Raw genomic sequence first — 25689 nt, 5'->3', positions numbered from 1 at the left:
TGGTTACAGGCAAAAGTTCTTTTATCATTCTGCTCACCAAACAATTCCTACACTTTCAAAATATGTTTCTTTTCTTGTTAGTATAAAAACTGGGTGTCCTAGTAAAGTCTGAAACAAACCCATAGCATGAATAGCTATCACTAAATCCTACAGCAATTGCAATTGAACACTAGCTTTGTGATAAAGCAGTCTCCAGCCCCAGTGAGTGCATCAGGATGGCACAACTTTTAACAAAGGATGCACAAGCTGATGGAATGTCTACTCCCCAAATCCAAATATCTGAAAATTAGCAAATACACTTTTATTTTGAAAGCATCTTGTTTGCTGTTAAATGTTGTATCCCAGATATACTTTTTAAATTATTTCTTTTCTTGGTCAAAATAAGGTGTCTCACCAATAATGAAGTTAGTACTGTCTCTTTAAATGCTAGGATGAGTACCTAATTCCAGAGGTTACTATGCCCATATATTATACCTGTCAAAATTCTTTAAACTCTAATGAGTCAGCTTGCTGAAAATACGCTCCACGCTTCCATTTGAAAGTATAAAGCTAAGTGCTGAGCTGGGAAAAGTTTACACTCAGTCCCAGCGTAAATCAGCGCACAGAGGAAGTAGAAAAGCACTTCAGCTAGCTGTTGCAGACACAAATACGCGCCCGACCGACCGCTACTGCGCATGATCCACTCTTTTGATGAATGTTCCTACCCCTAACCCGAAAACGTCGGGAGTGTGTGCGCGGGGGCGGGGGAGTGGGCGGGGGAGGGGGCGGGGGAGGAATAAAAAAAAAAAAAAGGAAGATGATGTGTACGTTTGAAAGATCAGCCATTTCCTCTCAGTACACACAAAAACGCCTCTCATTCCTAGAGAGATTTCTTATCAAGGAAAATAAAAGTGCCTCTTTGAGAGCTAGCTCCTGAATGAGAGTGGACTCTGGGAGAGACAGTTTCCTCTCCTGTCCTCTCTAGACCCCAGTGAAATCTCCTCTTTGCTACGAGGTGGTGCTGGTTACTCTTTGAGGGGCACAGTCCAGACACAGAGATCTGAAATTTCAAAAATGCGATAAAGCCCCAGCCGGTCAGCCCTAGGAGGCGAACAGCTGCCGGGTGACCGCTGATGAAGTGGCTTCTTCAGGAGGTGGGCAGATTGATTCCAGCTGCTGAGAGCGGGGCAGGGCAGCGGCCGAGGAATGCGCAGCTCAGCTGAGGCAAGACACAGCAGCTTCCCAACCAAGGGCAAGGCCAAATGTTAGCTCTGATTGCAGTCTTGGCCTGAGAGAAGTAAGAATGCCATTGTTGCATTTGATAGGGACTTCCAAGGCAGCCTGGGCCAAAAGGTGCTATGTGCACGGTGTCATTTTTATACGTGGAGCGTCGCTCAGGAAATCTGAAAGCTGTCCCTCAAGACGTTGGTTCAGAGTGGGCCTGCGGTTCCCAAGGTGAATCCTTTCTGCCTGATTCCTGTTTTTCTCCCTCAACCCACTCCCAGCTCCTGGCCCTTTTCTAACACCTCTCAACCCCTACCCAGACTCCTTTGCTCCCCTCTCCCCCACTCCTACATGCAAACACTGTAATCAGTACACAACTGAAACAGACAAGGAAGGGGTGCAGCGGAGGAGTGGGGGACATCCAGAGCCCTGCAACTGGCCTGGATGGAGACATACAAGAGGACATGCTCTTTAGAAGTACTGGCCTCAAAGTCAGAGAGCTCAGGGGGAAGGACTAATGTAGGGGTCCCCTGAGGGCCCCAAACTCAGACGCCAAGTGATCTAACAACAGGGAAGGGGTAAGAGGTAGGTGGGCATGAAGGCACGCCTAATGGAATATTCAATATCCTGAGAAATGCACTTTCGGCCGTGCACTTCCAGAGACTAAAAGCCAGTAATGGGCTCTGGAGTCTGCACTTCCTCTCCCTAATGTCCAGAGGCGCTTTAATGCTGCAGCCAATCGATCAGGCTTCTCCGGTGAAGGCGGCCAGTGGAGAGCAAAAGCTTCCTACTTGTGGCCAAAATCGCCCGGCCTCCTCTGCACACCACGAAAGAGCGACAACAACTTTGAACTGTCAGGACTTGGCTCTCAACGTGCTGGGAGAAGGAAAGGAAGGAGCCTGGAGGCGTCCAGAGAAATAGCTCCCCTCCCTCTTAATCCCAGCTTTTCCAGGGAGACTCAGAAGGAAGACAAACAAGGAGGCGGCATTATCCACCCTGAGATACGGCTGACCAGAAGCCCCAAACCTGCTTCAGGTGCAAGGTTACCGAACCGCCTCCAAGCCCTGGGCAGCCCAAGATGTGGCGCTTCTGGAAGGGACACAAACTGAGCAAAAGAACATCCAGAAAGTGGGGTTTCTTTACAATCTTCTGCTGACATCAATTGCTGCCTGGAAAGTGACCCTCAGAGGCTGATTCCTGCCGCGGAGACGCATCCCAGTCCCGCCTCCCTCCCCCCACCCCCTCAGCGCCTTCCCAGCAGGGCTTGGGCTCCGGGCAAGTTCAGTCCCTAAATTGAACCCAACCCTGTCCAGCCTCCCGTCGCCGCTCCCAAATGGCTCCAGCGGCGCACTGAGCATGCCCTGTGGCCTGGGTTTGGGGGTCACCTCCGGGAAACTTTCCGGGCCCCGGGATGGGCCGGGTTCTGTCCCCCGCGGGCGCCCCCCCCCCCAGGGGTGTGCGAAGGAAAGACCGCGCAACTGCAGCCGCGTGCGGAGCGGCCAAGTTAGCGAGCGCGACAAAACTTTCCACGCTCCTTCTTCCCACCCCACCTCACCCCACCACAGGGGCGCGTCTCCCCGAGGAGCTCGCCTTTCCCAGCCCGGCGGAGACAAGCACAGCACGTGATGGGCAGAAATAAAAATAAACACTTCCCATTCCCGGCCCGCGAGGGCCAGCCCCCACTCGGCGCGCTGCGGAGAACTAAGGGCACCCTGCGTCGAGCAGCCCCCGAGCCGCCGCGGCCCGGAGCCCCCAGCCCCCCAAGCCGCCGCCAGGACGGCCACCCGGCCCGCCCGCCGCGAGGGGTGGTCCCGCTCCGGCCCTCCGCGCCAAGCCCCGGCGCCTACCTTTCAGATTTGGTGAACTTCCGGAATGCCTGTCGGAGGTCGTGGAAGGACCTGTACGTCTGCGGCTCGGCCGAGATGCCCTGTGCCCGAGTGGTCCGGGGGCCGATGTGGGTCGAGGGCACGGGCAGCACCGACTGGCACTTATGGAGCTTCCTCTTCAGCTCCTGGATTTCTTCCTCCTTCTCTGACAGCCGCTTCTCCAGCTCTTTGATCCTCTCTTCCTTGAGCATGAGAATCTTGGCAAAGTCTTCCTCTAGCTCGCTCATGTTTTCCCTGAGCCCCTCCGCGAAACTTTGTCTCGGGCGGCGGCGGCGGCGGCGGCTGGGACGACAGCCGGGCGAGGCGAGCGCGGAGTGAGCGAGTGAACGGGCGCTAAGTACTCGAGCGCAGCGGTGCTGCTCCTAGTGCGGCGCGAGAAGCCGCTTTCTTCGAGCCGCTTCTGCTGAAGGGACTAAAAGCACCGAGGGGAGGATGAGAAGTCTAAAAGCGAAGGAGAGGAGAGGCAGAGTGCTAATCGCCCGTCTCTCCGGGGAATAGGTGATTATCTTTCATTGAGAAACCAATTAGAGCTGCCCTTCCTCCCCTGAGACCCCCTCCCCCGTCCCCCTTTCCCAATCACTTCGTGAGAACACGGCGCGCGCGCCACCCCACCGAGAGCCTGCTTTCTAGCTGGGAGGGTTAGACCAGTGAGCCTGGTCTCACCTCATCACATAATAATCACTCTTGCACGCTGTATGGTGCCAAAGGAAAGGGGTGGGGTGGAGGTGGAGGGGAGAGCTTTATGCCACTTGATCCTTGAAATAGCAACAATTACCATGTGATCTGGCAGATGACGCAGCGCTTGTAACTGGAGCCTAAAGACTTTGTGGTGTGTGTACGTGCGTTTGTGTGTGTGTGTGTGTGTGTGTGTGTGTGTGACATTTCATAAATATTAAACTGCCTTTAGACGATAACCTGCGTGAATTCATCTTTGTTTTCACCTTTTACTTCTGCTCTGGATGATAAGGGGGGGTGTGTGTGTTTCTAACTGGGAAGGTCTGTGGTTGTGACCCCGAGTAATAAGAATGACAGAGCACTCGCAGTTCCAGGTGTTTTCAGCATAAAATTTTAGTGGAAATAGTAAACTAAACTTGTTGGTGGGTAAGTTGGATGAATTACTCATAGGGTAATGAGCCAATGTTTACCGAAAAGAAAAAAAGGTCCATGCATCCATCGTAAACTTCTTAGAGTTTGGATTCTATTTCATCTGCTACAGTTAAAATTTGTATATTGAGCATCCAAATTATATTACCATACCATCTTATATGGTTGCGAATTGAGGGCTACCAGTGCTAAGCTGCTGGCTCACCCTACCAGCTCCTGTTTTAGGGAAAAATAGCTTCTGTTATCTGTATTTCTCCCTCACCTGTGCATCCAACACCACACTCTCTGCTAAAGGGATTTTTATACTCATTTGAACCCGGAGTATTTGCTATTTCCTACACTCTATTTTTTGTATATGTATATGTCACAGGGAGCATTTTTTATAACATAAATCACAGTTGAAGAGTTTGCCTGGGTAGGTGGGAGGAGCATTTCCTCAGGTAATGATCCACAAATTAACATGGCTTTTTTAAAGGAAAAAAAATGGATACAAACTAAGATACCAAAGGTTTCTGTAGAAATAGTAATTTTCCTTAAAAAGAAAGATCAATGTACAATCCACTGGCTACTTATTAAAAACAAATCTTTCTACCTTGTCTGAAACACCTCAGTAAAGGAAAAAGCAGGCATATACTTTCATTTATAAATAAACCCTGAAATATATTTTACTCTGAAGATGTCTTTATTATTTACTGTTAGTTCTACTCATCTGATTATTTTAAATTAAAAACATTTTAAGCCACATCTGAATTTTTAATCACACCAGATGCTCAAGACTGGCTTCATCTACTCATATTTGAGAAGGAGTTCTCTGTCTTGTTGATACTTACTATTCTATTGCTTCTATCTATAAACAATTGGCTATAATCCTTTTAGAAACACTCAAAATAATTGGCATTTAAAAATACATTAGAAAAAAATTTTATCACCTTCAAATATCTAGGCATAGGTTCAATTTTATTTATGGGAGATATAGTTTTTAAATGATTCTTAAATGGGCAGGTTATTTTCAAGTCTTATACTAATCTTAAATGCAGATATTCAGATGTTTATCTTGCTTATTAAAAAAAGAAACCTTTAGACCAATATTTTACACACATCTCAAAACCCTAAATTCACCCCTATCTTCCAAAATTAATCTTATTTTTTTTAATAAATCAGCTTTAACTTAGGTAATGTTGACACCCGGTGACCTTAAATCGTGTGCATTGGCTTAGGAAATACTTAGAGCACAGGAACGCTTGAGAAAATACAGACTGGTAGAAGAGTATACACTGATTTATTAAAAATCATAGCATTTTAAATCTGTAAGCAACTTTGAAGATGATCTAACCCATATTATAAAGGAGGAAAATGAAATCTTGAAAGGTGAAGTCCCAGATCACCCAAGGGCACAAGTTTGAAGCCAGGATTCCCCAGGCCATGCTGCTCCTAGCTTGAAGCCTGAAAATCTAGAAATTCTATGATTCTGAGACTCTAGTGTTCAAAGATGTGACTTTACCCTTTGTTCTTTGCTTTTAAATCTGTAGCAGAAAGTTTCAACTGTCAAAGCAAAAAGTGTTAATGAAACTTTAGATTTTTTTTTTTTCTTAAAGGAGAAGGTCGCCATCTAGTGCCCTTGGAGATATTTGCTAAATAAATATCTTAATCACAGGGAAGTGAGGTTAGGTCCTTGAATACCTGTGCGAGAGTTTTCATGTTCCATGTTTGAACGAAATAAAGAAAATATACAGAATTTTGTGTCAGAATAAAACACTTTTTAAAATGACAAATTTAAAAATCTTTTAGCTACTGGATAATGACAGTGCCGGTACATATCCATTGAGTGTTTAATATGCACCAGCGCAGGGCTAAACCCTTTATGTGACTAGATGGTTTTATCCCCAAGATGACTCTGTAAGGTAGGTACTATTATTTATTCTCATTTTATAGATGGAGAAACTTAGCCAGATTAATTTGCCCATGGCCACAGTGTCCAGATTTGACCCAAGCTGTCTTAATCCCCATGCATACTGCTTCTACCTGAAATACATTAAAATGTCCACTTCTCTATGAGCCCAGTGACAAGCAAAACTAGAAGTTCTTTATTGATGAGAACATACTAAATTTAAAATCCCATATAAGCTCAGATAAGTATCTAAGACTCTGGCTTCTCAGCAACCAATCTCTTTACCAAAGTTGTTTTCCTTATGATACTTTGGGATCTACTATACATTTCATATACAGTTTCAAAAGTACATGTACCTTCACATGTTATGATGGCGCTTTGCCTCTCCACCTCCACCCCGCTAATAAGGAACACTTTCTAAAGAACTTGAAGCCGTATGGATGTGAGTAGCTCATAGGGAATTCCTGTCCTTTAATCCAGGTCAGTGTCACATGGGGCAATGGGAAGACAGTATCTATATATTTTTAAAAAGTCAATAATAATAATAAAACAGACTAATAGTCTGCTTTTTATTATCACTATATGCCAGGAGTTCTCACCAATGTCTGTGATAAAATACTCCTCCCCCCACCCCCAAAGAATATTGTTGGTCTAAGTTCAAGCAATTGCTGCATTTATTGTTGACTGGGTGGACCACTCCCATTGCCCCACCCCTGGAACAACACTGACCTTGTTGCATGTTACAAGGATCCAGAGTGAAGAAAATAGTCATGTGCAGATGGTTTGAGTGAGGTCCCACGGATGGCAGTAGAGGAGTGCAGAGAAAGTTTTGGGGAAATGAAAATATAGACAAGGGTCTAAGTTTTGGGGAATGGGTGAGATGAGGGGAATTTAAACCATCTATTTTCAATACCTTACATCCAAACACTGCTCTTGGCTACAAAGATGATAGTATTTGTGGGAAATTGCACGCAATACATTTTCCATCAAGGGATGCAATTAGTAAACTATGAGTACTGGACTGGATCCAAAAACTATATTTATTTCTCAGCTCTGTCACTTCCCAAGCTGTGTGCTCTCAGGCAAATCCCTAAACTTATCTGGGATTCACTTTCCTCATTTGTAAAATGGGGAATGGGAGTCACCCTGGGTCCATTTCACCTTTCTATCTTTAAAGAGTCTATGGAATTCTGCTCTCCCTATGACTTACATTTTGAAATTATCAGTCTGTTTTTATAGACAACATCCATTTGTGCACTTCAGCTGAGTTTAAAGCTGAAAAGAAAGATTTATGATGGAGTCTGGTTGGTCCTATAAAGATTACAGTGACTTTGTGATTAACAGAAACTTGGAGCATTTTCAGTTAATTCTACATCATACTTGATGTGGCTTCAACACTGTCACCTAAATCATTCTGGTGACCATAAAGTGTGGTCACACCTTAGGCGAGATAAAAGCTTGAAGTCTTGAAATACAACCACATCTATGTTAACCACCACACAGGACATGAAAATAGCAAATGAAGTGTTGCCTCAGTTAAACTTCAAAACTGGTTTCAATGTATTGAATTTACTTAATGTAGCATAGATTATGTTTTCTTGTAAAACATGTTCCTACAGAAAAGCATGCATAAATGTTTTTCACCATGTGGCCCTATTGGTGTAAATGGAGTTCTTTTTCATGCTGCATGCAATAGGAAAACCATTGCCTTTTACAATTTTCTGTGGTAGCTGTCTAAAGGTTTGAAAAAAATTTTTTCCTAGGAATTCTGAAAATAAAACTAAGAGATTATGGTACGTAAATATTGTAGAAATCAAGTTCTGCCATATATTAAGAACCTTGAACCTGAAACATGGAGGTACACGTGCTATGGAACTTCAGGCAATTAATTTCATCCCCCTGAGACTCAGTTTTCCCAACTATAAATTGGACTTAAGGACATTCAATTCTCACATCTGCATCTTTAAGGCTCAAATGCAGTGAGATGAAAACAAGATGTTGTTATCATTTAAATGTGACCCTACATAAATAATATAAATAAAATGGTAAGGGATCCTCTGCTTTGATTCTTGGTGGAGAAAGTAGCCCATCAGGGGACTGAACAGACTGGTGTGGTGGTGATGATGCTGGTAATATTTATACTACATTCAGCCTACTCGTTACTTGTGTAGGCAGGATTCAAAGACAGCCCCCAAGCTTCTCACCGCTTGGTGATATGTACCTTCCCCCAGTTATTCAAACACTAATCAAGGTGCTGCTGTGAAGGCACTTTGCAAAAGTAACTAAAGTATCTTAAAGTTGGCTTTAATATAAGATCTACTGGGTGGGTCTGACCTAATCAGGCGAACCTTTAAAAGGGACTGGGCTTTTCCTGGAGACTGGGATTCTCAGTATGAGAGGGACTTGACTCGGGGGAGATTCTCCACTGCTGCCTTTAAAGCAGAAGGGGCCATGTGACAAGGAATGCAGGTGGAACCTAGGTGATGAGAATAACTGCTGACAGATGGCCAGCAAGGGAATGGGGACCTCAGTCCTACAACAGAAGGGAACTGACCCCTATCACAACCACTAGAGTGAGGAAGAGGACCCTGTACGCCAGATGAGAGTACAGCATGGCTGACACCTTGATCTCACCTTGATCAGAGGACCCAGTCATGCTATGCCCAGACTTCTCACCTCCACAACTGTGAGATAAAAAGCAAGTGTAGCTTTAAGTCTCTAAGTTTGCAGTAATTGGTTAGACAACAAGATAAAACTAATGAATTACTCAGCTACCACTTTAAAATGACCATTAAAAATGCCAGAAATGTTTTACCACTCTCAGAAAGCCTGACTTTACAAGAGTCATTTTTAGTGAAGCTACTTTAGTACATTTCAAATCGGTACTTGGGGACATCAAAAGTTGTTATAAATTATAAATTGCTTAAAGCACACTGATGACAACACAGATAGCCTTCTGAGTATGACAAACTCTCTTCCATAAAAGATATTCATGTTTAAAAGTTGTGTCTTATTATGACTGAAGTGTAAATCCTTCCAACCATAGGTTCTAGAAGGGATTGGAACCACTCACTAGTTTAAACTTTTATGGGGTAGAAATGCTACCATAGTTTACCTTGGGTAGTGAACTTGCTCTGTGACCTTGGGCAAATTATTTCATCTGCTGAGCCTTATAGTTTTCTCATCTGTAAAATAGTAATAACTCTTGTACAGCAGTATGTGTTTTTATAATATGTTCAGCTCTGGAAATACATTTAAATATCTTGGATTCTTATTAATTGGATATTTCCATAGCCATTCATGGAAATTAAGTGCCCCCACATCATATTGCCTTTCAGGTTCCGGTTCTAATCAAATATTTGAGAAGAGGGGCTGGGAAAGAATACAAGTCCTTTGAGTCTATCTTTTTATTTGATTTGACTTGATGTTTTGGTTTGATTTTTTTACTGAGGTATAGTTGATTTATAATGTTGTGTTAGTTTCAAGTGTATAGCACAGTGGTTCAGTTATATATATACATACATATATTCTTTTAAAGAATCTTTTCCATTATAGGTTATTACAAGATATTGAATATAGTTCCCTGTGCTATACAGTAGGTCTTTGTTGGTTTGATTTTTAAAGTGAGAGACACTGGACTCATCTACATGGAACTTCTTTTTATAAACTGTTATAAAATTTAGAAAACAGATGTACATGATACAGAATTCAAAAAACAAAGGATATGCAATGAAAGGTAGGTCTCCTTCTCATCCCTGTTCCCCAGCTACACAGACCCCCTTTTATGGAGGCAGCCACTCACTGTTACCATTTATTTGTGCATGCCTCATTAAATAGCATATTCATATAAAAGCATAATTGTATATAAATACATATTTTTATACAACTTTGACACAAAAGATTTAATATCTGGTTTGTATGTTAGCCTATTGCCTAACTTAGCGCTGTCATTTCCTGACTTTCAGAACCGTTAGTCCAATGCAATATGACACAGCAGTCCCATTTTGTGATAAAATGCTCAGTAACAAGGGACAAAGACGAGAGTATGCCCTTTCTTCACACAGATGCTATAGGATTATAGTTCTTCTTACCTTAAAAAAATGGCATTTGGTGTCTTATTAAATATTTTTAATAACAACTCAGAACGTTCTGATATTTTAAAACAACAAGCTAAATATTATTACATATGTATGTTTTTTAAGAATATGATAAAATCACCTCTGGTCTTAATTCTCACCACCTGCTTTTTATTGATGGAGACATTCATCTGTGCTTAACTCAGGTTATTTCAAATTAACAGTCCCCATGTAAAAAAGCTAACAAACCATTACCAGGCATAAGGAACCCTGTATTTTGACAATCACTCAAACTGTTATAACTATCATTATTTTTCTTGGTCTCTAATCAAAACTGCATAGTTAGTTCAATAGTTCATTTACTATTTCTGATGCAAACGGGACACATTTATTTGGAAATTATTTTCTCAAAATGTCTAGTCATTTATTATAAAAATATATTATAACTTGTTTTTATAAAAAAAAGAGTTCCACTGAACCTACAGTATTCCAGGAGATATTAAAACTCCCATATTTACAGGTAACGTCCCCAAGTGCCGTGTTGATGATATTTTCCCCATCTGTGTTATATAGGGCTCCATTTCGGCAGCCTTAATAAGAGTGAGAAGGTGGTAGAAACACTCAAAACTGTCCCATAATAATCTTAAATACTGCATTAGTTACAATGAAGAATCTTTTTTTGTGTGTTGAAAAACACTTTGTCTCAGCAGAATTCTCCCCTTCCCACAGCATCCCTTCCAGCCACCCACAATTTGCAGAGAGGTGGCAGAAAGACAGAAGGTACTGAACTACGAAGACACAGTACCATGCCACCTTTCATTCAAGACTTCATCTAATAAAGGGAGATCACTTTACAATGCTCGGGCAAGCAGACATCACTCAGACTGTGGCTAAAATCATCAGCAAGAAACTCTGCCAGGAATACTTTGGGTAACATGAGGTGGTGCTGGAAGAGAGAGAGAGAGAGAGAGAGAGAGAGAGAGAGAGAGAGAGAGAGAGAGAGAGAGAGAGAGAGAGTGTGTGTGTGTGTGTGTGTGTGTGTGTGTGTTTCAGTCATTGTACTTTTCTTCTAAATCATTTTTCTAGCTTGGATATGTCAGTAAAAACAAACTCTTCCTTTAAAAATGTCTCCATTCAAAATATTTGGATATTTTAATGTTAAGAGCATAAGTGGAGTAACGTTAAGAACAGATGGGAAATGCCACAAGTTGCTGGGGATTAGATGCTAGCGCACTGTTATTAATCAGGAGCGACAACTTCCTCTCCTCCATAGCTAAACAAACTGATTTACCTTTTGCGTAAATGTCAAATTAGCATTCTAGGAAAGATGCTGGAGCAGGGCCATTTATGTCAGGAATCTTTTTATTAAGAAAGATATCATAAATCTGGCATTCTTCCTTTGAATGGGAAACTAAAAATAAATGTTTGTATTACCCGATCAAATGCACTTGGTTTCATTTATTCAACAAATATGTTTTGCTCACTTTCTACAGATCCCAGGCATGCCCCTAGACACTAAGGATAAACAGAGACAAGTTAGAGCATCTGCCCTAAAAAAAAAAAAAATGATACAAATGAACTTATTTACAAAACAGAAACAGACTCACAGATCTGGAAATCAAATTTATGGTTACCAAAGGGGATACGTGGGGGGAAGTGATAAATTAGGAGACTGGGATTAACATATACACACTACTATATATAAAATAGATAACCAATAAGGACCTACTGTATAGCACAGGAAATTCTACTCAATATTCTGTAATAACCTAGATTGGAAAAAAATCTGAAAAAAATTGAGATATATATATATATGATATATATATGACTGCTTCACCCTACTGTACACCTGAAACTAACACAACGTTGTAAATCAACTATACCCCAATAAAAAAGTGAAAAAAAAAACAAGAAGCTTATGATAGTGTAGGAGGAGCAGCTTAGGGGGAGGGATAATAGATACGGAAATGACTAACTTTAAAGCAAAAGTGAAAAAACTAAAAGGTTATCATAGTACAGAGGAAGGGGAAGGAAAAGTAATAAGCCATGTGTGTGTGTGAGACAGACAGAGACAGAGAGAGAGAGACACCTACAGAAAGCTTAAATCACCAAATAACCAATTGACATAAGCCCACTTGGTTGAAACCAAAGGATTAGTTTGCCAAATTAATGCACTAGTTGAATTTCTGTAACTTACAGTTGACGAAAAACTTTTATTAAGGAAGAGCCTTTTTGAATATATGTATAATCCCTTAGAATGGATTCTTCTATGAACATGTCCTGGAAACCACAGGTAATTTTTTGGTCAGGGGAATCTCAAAGTGGGGGGCAGCAGCTGGCATGCGAGGAACAAAGCCACATGCTTGTCAGAAAGTACACCTGGAGTACCTTTCCCACGAAAGTGAAATTTATCCTAGGAGGCATCAAGGATTTCATAAAACGCCATAACCAGGGAAATTTTACAGTAAGTAACATATGGAAGATTCCAAAGTGACATTTGGAAATAGCAAAATACCTGTCGCACCTATGAAATGATACTATAGTCTCTTCACTGGGTTTCCTGTTTCATCTAAAATTAGCCTCCTTTTATCCTTCTTCTATAAAGACTGCTCTTTCCTTGTGAGTGCGAAAATCTATTCACCAGGAAAATCAGGTTAAAATAATTAGATAGCTTAAAGAAACAGAGTATCCTGACAGAGCTAACCTTGGAAATTCAAATACATTTATTTGTTTAATAGAAAAACATACCATACATTTGTATTATCATTATTCCATTTCTTAGAGAACAAAGAGATCCATTTTTAGTTTAAAAGATTAACTCATTTTTCCAATAAAGACAAAAGTAATAGTTTAAACACTTGTAATAGAGAATGCTCATTAGTATATAGCATGGGATAAGCAGCTTTTCAATTGCTATTACTGATGAGTTACTGTATGAAAGAGATTACAGGCAAACTGGAGAATATGGGCATAAAAAATTATAAACCACTGTATCAATAAGAGTAATTTTTAATAGTAAAAACAGATTATTCTATACTTAGAAAACTAAGAGTAGTATGATTAATCAAAATTGCATTTACATATTATAATATATCACCCCAGATAGATTTATCTCTAAATTCAACGCAATTCCAACAATAGTTTTAAAAATAGAACTTGATGAATTGATTTTAAAATTCATACAAAACAGATGTTGCAGAAAAATAAAGATATTTGAAAAGCAACAAAAATAATGGTCAAGAGTGGCCCCCACTTGCTGCAACTAGAGAAAGCCCTCACACGGAAATGAAGACCCAACACAGCCAAAAAAAATAATAATTAATTTTAAAAAACGTATAGGTGTAATTACATGTTGTCTCGGAGCTGCTTCAAGATAATACGGAATGGAGTGAAACAGGTGGGGGTATAGATAAAACATGACAGCCATCAATCAGTTGGTAAATATTAAAGCTGGATGAGTTCATGGATATACAAGGAACACTTACAGTATTTTGCATACTTTTGTATTTGTTTAAAATTTGTGATAATTGTTTAAAAACAAGACGACACTGTAGAAAACAGTACGGCAGTTTCTCAAAGGTTAAGCGTAGAGCTACCGTATGATACAACAACTCTGCTACTACCAACACTGCACATCTAACAGAACTGAAAGCAGGGATTTGGACAAATATTTGTACACCAATGATCATAGCAGCATGACTCACAATAGCTACAAGGTGGAAACAACCCAAGAGTCAATCAACCGATGAATAACAAAATATGGTATATACACACAGTGGGATTTATTAAGCCAAAAAAGGAATGGCATTTTGTTACATGCTATAACATGGACGAACCTTGAAAACACTAGGTTTAGTGAAATAAGCCAGACATAGAAGGATAAATGTTGTAGATTCCACTTAAACGAGGTACCTAGAATAGGCAAATTCATAAAGACAGAAAATAGAGGTTACTAAGGGCTGGTGGGAGGGAAAATGGGGTTGTTACTGTTTGATGGTTACAGAGTTTTTGTTGAGGATGATGAAAAAGTTTTGGTTATAGACAGTGGTGATGGTTACACAACACTGACTGTATTTAATGCCACTGAACTGCATATTTATAAATGGTCAAAATAAATATGATTTATGTATATTTTACCACAATAAAAAAGAGAGGAATAAAAAAGTAAATAATAATAATAATGGTCTTGTCCTACTGCCTATCAAGTGTACTATAAAGCTATAGTAATTAAACTAATGTGATGAGCAATTTAAAAAATGAGCTAATAACAATGCATAGGGAGATGGCGGAAGAGTAAGATGCGGAGATCACCTTCCTCCCCACAGATACACCAGAAATACATCTACACGTGGAACAACTCCTACAGAACACCTACTGAACGCTGGCAGAAGACCTCAGACCTCCCAAAAGGCAAGAACCCCCCCCCCCCCCCACATACCTGGGTAGGGAAAAAGAAAAAAGAATAAACAGAGACAAAAGGATACGGACGGGACCTGCACCAGTGGGAGGGAGCTGTGAAGAAGGAAAGGTTCCCACACACTAGGAAGCCCCTTCGCGGGCAGAGACTGAAGGTGGCACAGGGAGAAAGCTTCGGAGCCGCGGAGGAGAGCACAGCAACAGGGGTGCGGGGGACAAAGCGGAGAGATTCCCGCACAGAGGATCAGGGCCGACCGGCACTCACCAGCCCGAGAGGCTTGTCTGCTCCCCCGCCGGGGCGGGCGGGTTTGGGAGCTGAGGCTCGGGCTTCGGTTGGAGCTCAGGGAGAGGAGGGGGGTTGGCGGCGTGAACACAGCCTGCAGGGGGTTAGTGCGCCACAGCTAGGCGGGAGGGAGTCCAGGGAAAATTCTGGACCTGCCAAAGAGGCAAGAGACTTTTTCTTACCTCTTTGTTTCCTGGTGCGCGAGGAGAGGGGATTAAGAGCGCCGCTTAAAGGAGCTCCAGAGACGGGCGCGAGCCGCGGCTATCAGCAAGGACCCCAGAGACGGGGATGAGACGCTAAGGCTGCTGCTGCCGCCACCAAGAAGCCTGTGTGGGAGCACAGGTCACTCTCCACACCTCCCTTCCGGGGAGCCTGTGCAGCCCGCCGCTGCCAGGGTCCCAGGATCCAGGGACAACTCCCGCGGGAGAACGCATGGCGCGCCTCAGGCTGGTGCAACGTCACGCGGCCTCTGCCGCCGCAGGCCCGCCCCGCCCTCCGTGCTCCTCCCTCCCCCACCAGCCTGAGTGAGCCAGAGCCCCTGAATCAGCGGCTCCTTTAACCCCGTCCTGTCTGAGCGAAGAACAGATGCCCTCCGGCGACCTACACGCACAGGCGGGGCCAAATCCAAAACTGAGCCCCTGGGAGCTGTGAGAACAAAGAAGAGAAAGGGAAATCTCTCCCAGCAGCCGCAGAAGCAGCGGATTAAAGCTCCACAATCAACTTGATGAACCCTGCATCTGTGGAATACATGAATAGACAACGAATCATCCCAAATTAAGGAGGTGGACTTTGAGAGCAAGATTTATGATTTTTTCCCCTTTTCCTTTTTTTGTGAGTGTGTATGTGTATGCTTCTGTGTGAGATTTTGTCTGTATAGCGTTGCTTCCACCATTTGTCTGAGGGTTCTATCCGTCCGTTTTTTATCTTAATAATTACTTTTTATTTTAATAACGTTATTTTATTTTACTTTATCTTTGTTCTTTCCTTCCCTCCTTTAGACAACGAGTCATCACAAATTGAGAAGGTGGACTTTGAGAGCAAGATTTATGATTTTTTCCCCTTTTCCTCTTTTTGTGAGTGTGTATGTGTATGCTTCTATGTGAGATTTTGTCTGTATATCTTTGCTTCCACCATTTGTCCTAGGGCTCTATCCGTCCGTTTTTTTTTTTCTCTTAATAATTATTTTTTATTTTAATAACTTTATTATATTTTATCTTACTTTATTTTATTTTACTTTATCTTCTTTCTTTCTTTTTTCCTTCCTTCCCTCCTTCCTTCCTCCCTCCCTCCTTTCTTTTTTTCCTTCTTTCCTTCTTTCTTTCCTTCTTTCTTCCTTCCTTCCTTCCTTCCCTCCTTTCTCTCTTTCTTCCTACTTCTATTAATTCTTTCTCTCTACTTTTTCTCCCTTTTATTCTGAGCCATGTGGATGAAAGGCTCTTGGTGCTGCAGCCAGGAGTCAGTGCTGTGCCTCTGAGGTGGGAGAGCCACCTTCAGGACACTGGTCAACAAGAGACCTCCCAGCTCCACATAATATCGAACGGTGAAAATCTCCCAGAGATCTCCATCTCAATTCCAGCACCCAGCTTCACTCAACGACCAGCAAGCTACAGTGCTGGAAACCCTATGCCAAACAACTAGCAAGACAGGAACACAACCTCACCCATTAGCAGAGAGGCTGCCTAAAATCATAATAAGTCCGCAGACACCCCAAAACACACCAACAGACGTGGACCTGCCCACCAGAGAGACAAGATCCAGCCTCATCCACCAGAACACAGGCACTAGTCCCCTCCACCAGGAAGCCTACACAACCCACTGAACCAACCTTAGCCACTGGGGACAGACATCAAAAACAACGGGAACTACGAGCCTGCAGTCTGCAAAAAGGAGACCCCAAACACAGTAAGATAAGCAAAATGAGAAGACAGAAAAACACACTGCAGATGAAGGAGCAAGATAAAAACCCACCAGACCTAACAAATAAAGAGGAAATAGGCAGTCTACCTGAAAAAGAATTCAGAATAATGATAGTAAAGATGATCCAAAGTCTTGGAAATAGAATAGACAAAATGCAAGAAACATTTAACAAGGACCTAGAAGAACTAAAGATGAAACAAACAATGATGAACAACACAATAAATGAAATGAAAATTACTCTAGATGGGATCAATAGCAGAATAACTGAGGCAGAAGAATGGATAAGTGATCTGGAAGATAAAACAGTGAAAATAACTACTGCAGAGAAGAATAAAGAAAAAAGAATGAAAAGAACTGAGGACAGTCTCAGAGATCTCTGGGACAACATTAAATGCACCAACTTTCAAATTATAGTGGTTCCAGAAGAAGAAGAGAAAAAGAAAGGGACTGAGAAAATATTTGAAAAGATTATAGTTGAAAATTTCCCTAATATGGGAAAGGAAATAGTTAATCAAGTCCAGGAAGCACAGAGAGTCCCATACAGGATAAATCCAAGGAGAAATACGCCAAGACACATATTAATCAAACTGTCAAAAATTAAATACAAAGAAAACATATTAAAAGCAGCAAGGGAAAAACAACAAATAACACACAAGGGAATCCCCATAAGGTTAACAGCTGATCTTTCAGCAGAAACTCTGCAAGCCAGAAGGGAGTGGCAGGACATATTTAAAGTGATGAAGGAGAAAAACCTGCAACCAAGATTACTCTACCCAGCAAGGATCTCATTCAGATTTGACAGAGAAATTAAAAGCTTTACAGACAAGCAAAAGCTGAGAGAGTTCAGCACCACCAAACCAGCTCTACAACAACTGCTAAAGGAACTTCTCTAGGCAAGAAACAAAAGAGAAGGCAAAGACCTACAATAATGAACCCAGAACAATTAAGAAAATGGGAATAGGAACATACATATCGATAATTACCATAAATGTAAATGTACTAAATGCTCCCACCAAAAGACACAGATTGGCTGAATGGATACAAAAACAAGATCCATATATTTGCTGTCTACAAGAGACCCACTTCAGACCTAGAGACACATACAGACTCAAAGTAAGGGGACAGAAAAAGATATTTCATGCAAATGGAAACCGAAAGAAAACTGGAGTAGCAATTCTCATATCAGACAAAATAGTCTTTAAAATAAAGACTATTAGAAGAGACAAAGAAGGACACTACATAATGATCAAGAGATCAATCCAAGAAGAAGATATAACAATTGTAAATATTTATGCACCCAACAGAGGAGCACCTCGTTACATAAGGCAAATACTAACAGCCATAAAAGGGGAAATCGACAGTAACACATTCATACTAGGGGACTTCAACACCCCACTTTCACCAATGCACAGATCATCCAAAATGAAAATAAATAAGGAAACACAAGCTTTAAATGATACATTAAACAAGATGGACTTAATTGATATTTATAGGACATTCCATCCCAAAACAACAGAATACACATTTTTCTCTAGTGCTCATGGAACATTCTCCAGGATAGATCATATCTTGGGTCACAAATCAAGCCTTGGTAAATTTAAGAAAATTGAAATTGTATCAAGTATCTTTTCCGACCACAATGCTATGAGACTAGATATCAGTTACAGGAAAAGATCTGTAAAAAATACAAACACATGGAGGCTAAACAATACACTACTTAATAACGAAGTGATCACTGAAGAAATCAGAGGAAATTAAAAAACACCTAGAAACAAATGACAATGGAGACACGATGACCCAAAATCTAAAGGATGCAGCAAAAGCAGTTCTAAGAGGGAAGTTTATAGCAATACAATCCTACCTTAAGAAACAGGAAACATCTTGAATAAACAACCTAACCTTGTACCTAAAGCAATTAGAGAAAGAAGAAAAAAAACCCCCAAAGTTAGCAGAAGAAAAGAAATCATAAAAATCAGATCAGAACGAAATGAAAAAGAAATGAAGGAAACGATAGCCAAGATCAATAAAACTAAAAGCTGGTTCTTTGAGAAGATAAACAAAATTGATAAACCATTAGCCAGACTCATCAAGAAAAAAAGGGAGAAGACTAAAACCAATAGGATTAGAAATGAAAAAGGAGAAGTAACAACTGACACTGCAGAAATACAAAAGATCATGAGAGATTACTACAAGCAACTCTATGCCAATAAAGTGGACAACCTGGAAGAAATGGACAAATTCTTAGAAAAGCACAACCTGCCAAGACTGAATCAGGAAGAAACAGAAAATATGAACAGACCAATCACAAGCACTGAAATTGAAACTGTGATTAAAAATCTTCCAACAAACAAAAGCCCAGGACCAGATGGCTTCACAGGCGAATTCTATCAAACATTTAGAGAAGAGATAACACCTATCCTTCTCAAAATCTTCCAAAATATAGCAGAGGGAGGAACACTCCCAAACTCATTCTACGAGGCCACCATCACCCTGATACCAAAACCAGACAAAGATGTCACAAAGAAAGATAACTACAGGCCAATATCACTGATGAACATAGATGCAAAAATCCTCAACAAAATACTAGCAAACAGAATCCAACAGCACATTAAACGGATCATACACCATGATCAAGTGGGGTTTATTCCAGGAATGCAAGGATTCTACAATATACGCAAATCAATCAACATCATACACCATATTAACAAATTGAAGGAGAAAAACCATATGATCATCTCAATAGATGCAGAGGAAGCTTTTGACAAAATTCAACACCCATTTATGATAAAAACCCTCCAGAAAGTAGGCATAGAGGGAACTTACCTCAACATAATAAAGGCCATATATCACAAACCCACAGCCAACATCGTCCTCAATGGTGAAAAACTTAATGCATTTCCACTAAGATCAGGAACAAGACAAGGTGCCCACTCTCACCACTATTAGTCAACATACTTTTGGAAGTTTTAGCCACAGCAATCAGAGAAGAAAAGGAAATAAAAGGAATCCAAATTGGAAAAGAAGAAGTGAAGTTTCACTGTTTGCAGATGACATGATACTATACATAGAGAATCCGAAAGATGCTACCAGAAAACTACTAGAGCTAATCAATGAATTTGGTAAAGTAGCAAGATACAAAAGTAATGCACAGAAATCTCTGGCATTCCTATACACTAATGATGAAAAATCTGAAAGTGAAATCAAGAAAACACTCCCATTTACCATTGCAACAAAAAGAATAAAATATCTAGGAATAAACCTACCTAAGGAGACAAAAGACCTGTATGCAGAAAATTATAAGACACTGATGAAAGAAATTAAAGATGATACAAATAGATGGACAGATATACCATGTTCTTGGATTGGAAGAATCAACACTGTGAAAATGACTCTACTACCCAAAGCAATCTACAGATTCAATGCAATCCCTATCAAACTACCAATGGTATTTTTCACAGAACTAGAACAAAAAATTTCACAATTTGTATGGAAACACAAAAGACCCCGAATAGCCAAAGCAATCTTGAGAACGAAAAACGGAGCTGGAGGAATCAGTCTCTCAGACTTCAGACTATACTACAAAGCTACAATAATCAAGACAGTATGGTACTGGCACAAAAACAGAAAGATAGATCAATGGAACAGGATAGAAAGACCAGAGATAAACCCACGCACATATGGTCACCTTTTCTTTGATAAAGGAGGCAGGAATGTACAGTGGAGAAAGGACAGCCTCTTCAATAAGTGATGCTGGGAAAACTGGATAGGTACATGTAAAAGTAGGAGATTAGATCACTCCCTAACACCATACACAAAAATAAGCTCAAAATGTATTAAAGACCTAAATATAAGGCCAGAAACTATCAAACTCTTAGAGGAAAACATAGGCAGGACACTCTATGATATCAATCACAGCAAGATCCTTTTTGACCCACATCCTAGAGAAAGGGAAATAAAAACAAAAATAAATAAATGGGACCTAATGAAACTTAAAAGCTTTTGCACAGCAAAGGAAACCCTAAACAAGACCAAAAAACAACCCTCAGAATGGGAGAAAATATTTGCAAATGAAGCAACTGACAAAGGATTAATCTCCAAAGTTTATAAGCAGCTCATGCAGCTTAATAACAAAAACACAAACAACCCATTCCAAAAATGGGCAGAAAACCTAAACAGACATTTCTCCAAAGAAGATATACAGACTGACAACAAACACATGAAAGAATGCTCAACATCCCTAATCATTAGAGAAATGCAAATCAAAACTACAATGAGATATCATCTCACACCAGTCAGAATGGCCATCATCAAAAAATCTAGAAACAATAAATGCTGGAGAGGGTGTGGAGAAAAGGGAACCCTCTTGCACTGTTGGTGGGAATGTAAATTGATACAGCCACTGTGGAGAATAGTATGGAGGTTCCTTAAAAAACTACAAATAGAACTACCATATGACCCAGCAATCCCACTACTGGGCAAATACCCTGAGAAAACCATAATTCAAAAAGAGTCATGTACCAAAATGTTCATTGCAGCTCTATTTACAATAGCCCGGAGATGGAAACAACCTAAGGGTCCATCATCGGATGAATGGATAAAGAAGATGTGGCACATATATACAATGGAATATTACTAAGCCAAAGAAAGAAACCAAATTGAGCTATTTGTAATGAGGTGGATAAACCTAGAGTCTGTCATACAGAGTGAAGTAAGTCAGAAAGAGAGAAACAAATACCAGATGCTAACACATATATATGGAATTTAAGAAAAAAAAAATGTCATGAGGAACCTAGGGGTAAGACAGGAATAAAGACACAGACCTACTAAGAATGGACTTGAGGATATGAGGAGGGGGCAGGGTAAGCTGTGACAAAGCACGAGAGAGGCATGGACATATATACACTACCAAACGTAAGGTAGATAGCTAGTGGGAAGCAGCCACATAGCACAGGGAGATCAGCTCATTGCTTTGTGACCACCTAGAGGGGTGGGATAGGGAGGGTGGGAGGGAGGGAGATGCAAGAGGGAAGAGATATGGGAACATATGTATATATATACGTGATTAATTTTGTTGTAAAGCAGAAACTAACACACCATTGTAATGCAATTATACTCCAATAAAGATGTTAAAAAAAAAAACAATGCATAGCTTACAAACAGATTCATATCTATAGGGAAGTACTGTTTATTATAGAAGTAGCATTTCAAATTACTGGAGAAAGAACTCACGTTAACAGATTAGGAGAAAATATTTATGTAACATATATTTTGAATATATTATGTACCTGATTATTCAAATTTATGTTATTTATATAAACAATGTTTTCTCACTTTCTTCATACAGTAAAATAGACATAATGTAAAAGTTACCACTTTAACCATTTTTAAGCTTATAGCTCAGTGGAATTAAGTACACTCACACTGTTGTATGACCATCTCCACCATCTGTCTCCAGCACTTTTTCATTTTCCCAAACCGAAACTCTGTACCCATTAAACAATAACTCCCCATCTCTTCTCCCTAGCCCTTGGTATAACCACCATTCTGCCTTCCATTTCTATTAATTTAACTATTCTAGATACCTCATATAAATGGAATCATACAGTGTTTTCTCCATTTTATTTGGCTTATTTCACTTAGCATAATGTCCTCAAGGTTTATTCATGTTGTGTTATGTATCAAAATTACCCTTCTTTTTAAAGCTGGATAATATTCTTTTGTATGTATATACCACATTTTGTTTATACACTCATCTCTTATGCACTGATGGACACTCAGGATGCTTCCACCTTTTGGCTACTGTGAATAAGACTAAGAACAGGGAGACCTTCAAGATGGCAGAGGAATAAGATGCAGAGATCACCTTCCTCCCCACAAATACATCAGAAATGCACCTACATGTGGAACAACTCCTACAGAACACCTACTCAACCCTGGCAGAAGACCTCAGACTTCCCAAAAGGCAAGAAACTCCCCACGTACCTAGGTAGGGCAAAAGAAAAAAGAACAAAACAGAAACAAAAGAATAGGGACGGGACCTGCACCTCAGGGAGGGAGCTGTGAAGGAGGAAAAGTTTCCACACACTAGAAAGGCCCTTCACTGGTGGAGACAGGGGGTGGTGGGGTGGAAGCTTCGGAGCCACGGAGGAGAGCGCAGCAACAGGGGTGCAGAGGGCAAAGTGGAGAGATTCCCACACAGAGGATCAGTGCCGACCAGCACTCACCAGCCCGAGAGGCTTGTCTGCTCACCCGCCAGGATGGGTGGGGGCTGGGAACTGAGGCTCGGGCTTCGGTTGGATCCCAGGGAGAGGACTGGGGTTGGCGGCGTGAACGCAGCCTGAAGGGGGCTAGTGCACCACAGTTAGCCAGGACGGAGTCCGTGAAGAAGGCTTGTACTTGCCTAAGATACAAGAAGAGACCACTGTTTCAGGATGTGCGAGGACAGGGGATTCAGAGCACCACCTAAACGAGCTCCAGAGATGGGCTCGAGCCGCAGCTATCAGCATGGACCCCAGAGAAGGGCATGAGATGCTAAGGCTGCTTCTGCCACCACCAAGAAGCCTGGGTGCAATCACAAGTCAATCCACGCCTCCCCTCCTGGGAGCCTGTGCAGCCCGCCACTGCCAGGGTCCCGTGATCCAGGGACAACTTCCCTGGTAGAACACACGGTGTGCCTCAGGCTGGTGCAACGTCACGCTGGCCTCTGACACCGCAGGCTCGCCCCGCACTCCGTGCCCCTCCCTCCTCCCAGTCTGAGTGAGCCAGAGCCCCCAAATCAGCTGCTCCTTTAACCCCGTCCTGTCTGGGCGGGGAACAGACGCACTCAGGTGACCTACACACAGAGGCAGGGCCAAATCCAAAGCTGAGCCCCAGGAGCTGTGCAAACAAAGAAGAGAAAGGGAAATCTCTCCCAGTAGCCTCAGGAGCAGTGGATTAAATCTCCACAATCAGCTTGATGTGCCCTGCATCTGTGGAATACCTGAATAGACAACGAATCATCCCAAAATTGAGGCAGTGGACTTTGGGAGCAACTGTAGACTTGGGGTTTGCTTTCTGCATCTAATTTGTTTCTGGTTTTATGTTTATTTTAGTTTAGTATTTAGAGCTTATTATCATTGGTAGATTTGTTTATTGATTTGGTTGCTCTCTTCATTTTATATATTTTTTTTCCTTTTTCTCTTCTTGTGAGTGTGTATGCTTCTTTGTGTGATTTTGTCTGTATAGGTTTTCTTTTACCATTTGTCCTAGGGTTCTGTCTGACCTTTTTTGTTTGTGTGTGTGTGTGTGTGTGTGTGTGTGTGTGTGTGTGTGTGTGTGTATAGTTTTTAGCACTTGTTATCTTTTGTGGATTTGTTCTTTGGTTTGGTTGTTCTCTTCTTCCTATTTTATTTATTACTTCTTGTTTATAATATTTTTTAAATTTCTAATTTTAATTATTTTATATTCTTTCTTTCTTTTTTCTCCCTTTTCTTCTGAATGGGGTGGCAGAGCCAAGTTGAGGACACTGGTCCACCAGAGACCTCCTGACCCTACGTAATCTCAAACAGCAAAAGCTCTCCCAGATATCTCCATCTCAATGATAAGACCCAGCTACACTTAACAACGAGCAAGCTACAGTGCTGGACACCCTCATGCCAAACAACTAGCAAGAGAGGAACACAACCACACCCATTAGCAGAGAGGCTGCCTAAAATCATAGTAAGTTCACAGACACCCCAAACACACCACCGGATGCAGTCCTGCCCACCAGAAAGACAAGATCCAGTCTCATCCACCAGAACACAGACACCAGTCTCCTCCACCAGGAAGCCTACACAACCCACTGAACCAACCTTACCCACTGGGGGCAGACACCAAAAACAAAGGGAACTACGAACCTGAAGCCTGGAAAAGGAGACCACAAACACAGTAAGTTAAGCAAAATGAAAAGACAGAGAAATACACAGCAGATGAAGGAGCAAGGTAAAAACCCACCAAACCAAACAAATGAAGAGAAAATAAGCAATCTACCTGAAAACGAATTCAGAGTAACGATGGTAAAGATGATGCAAAATCTTGGAAACAGAATGAAGAATATACAAGAAACGTTTAACACAGATGTAGAAGAACTAAAGAGCAAACAAACAATGATGAACAACACAATAAAAGAAATTAAAAATTCTCTAGAAGGAATCAATAGCAGAATAACTGAGGCAGAAGAACGGATAAGTGACCTGGAAGATAAATAGTGGAAATAACTACCACAGAGCAGAATAAACAAAAAAGAATGAAAAGAATTGAGGACAGTCTCAGAGACCTCTGAGACAACATTAAATGCACAAACATTTGCATTATAGAGGTCCCAAAAGAAGAAGAGGAAAAAAAAAAAGGGACTGAGAAAATATTTGAAGAGATTATAGTTAAAAACTCCCCTAATAAGGGAAAGGAAATAGTCAAGTCCAGGAAGCACAGAGAGTCCCATACAGGATAAATCCAAAGGGAAATATGCCAAGACACATATTAATCAAACTGTCAAAAATTAAATACAAAGGAAAAATATTAAAAGCAGCAAGGGAAAAGCAACAAATAACACACAAGGGAATCCCCATAAGGTTAACAGCTGATCTTTCAGCAGAAACTCTGCAAGCCAGAAGGGAGTGGCAGGACATATTTAAAGTGATGAAAGGGAAAAACCTACAACCAAGATTACTCTACCCAGCAAGAATCTCTTTCAGATTCAACAGAGAAATTAAAACCTTTACAGACAAGCAAAAGCTAAGAGAATTCAGCACCACCAAACCAGCTTTACAACAAATGTGAAAGGAACTTCTCTAGGCAGGAAAGACAAGAGAAAGAAAAGACCTATAATAACAAACCCAAAACAATTAAGAAAATGGTAATAGGAACATACATACTGATAACTACCTTAATTGTAAA

The 25689-nt window shown here is 41.1% G+C and overlaps 1 protein-coding gene across 5 annotated transcripts in view; it reads right to left on the bottom strand.

The window, feature by feature from the left end:
- The window catches only part of PRKG1 (protein kinase cGMP-dependent 1), a 1402246-nt gene that overhangs the window by 1179748 nt on the left and 196809 nt on the right, over positions 1-25689 (bottom strand). Inside the window, exon 1 of one of the 5 annotated variants that reach the window (XM_079899913.1) lies at positions 15039-15283. The exons of 3 other annotated variants lie outside the window; for them this stretch is intronic. Coding sequence is in view for 1 of the 2 variants with exons in the window: in XM_079899909.1 (XP_079756035.1) it covers positions 3051-3316 (266 nt within the window). In the remaining variant the exon portion in view is untranslated. Of the gene's footprint in view, positions 1-3050; positions 4171-15038; positions 15284-25689 lie in introns of those variants that run through there. One more of the 5 variants, XM_079899909.1, reaches the window with a different exon arrangement.

Source organism: Stenella coeruleoalba (genome assembly GCF_951394435.1).
Source record: "Stenella coeruleoalba genome assembly, chromosome: 16".
In the NCBI taxonomy this organism is placed as follows: Eukaryota; Metazoa; Chordata; class Mammalia; order Artiodactyla; family Delphinidae; genus Stenella; species Stenella coeruleoalba.
This window is presented reverse-complemented; position numbering and strand designations above follow the sequence as displayed.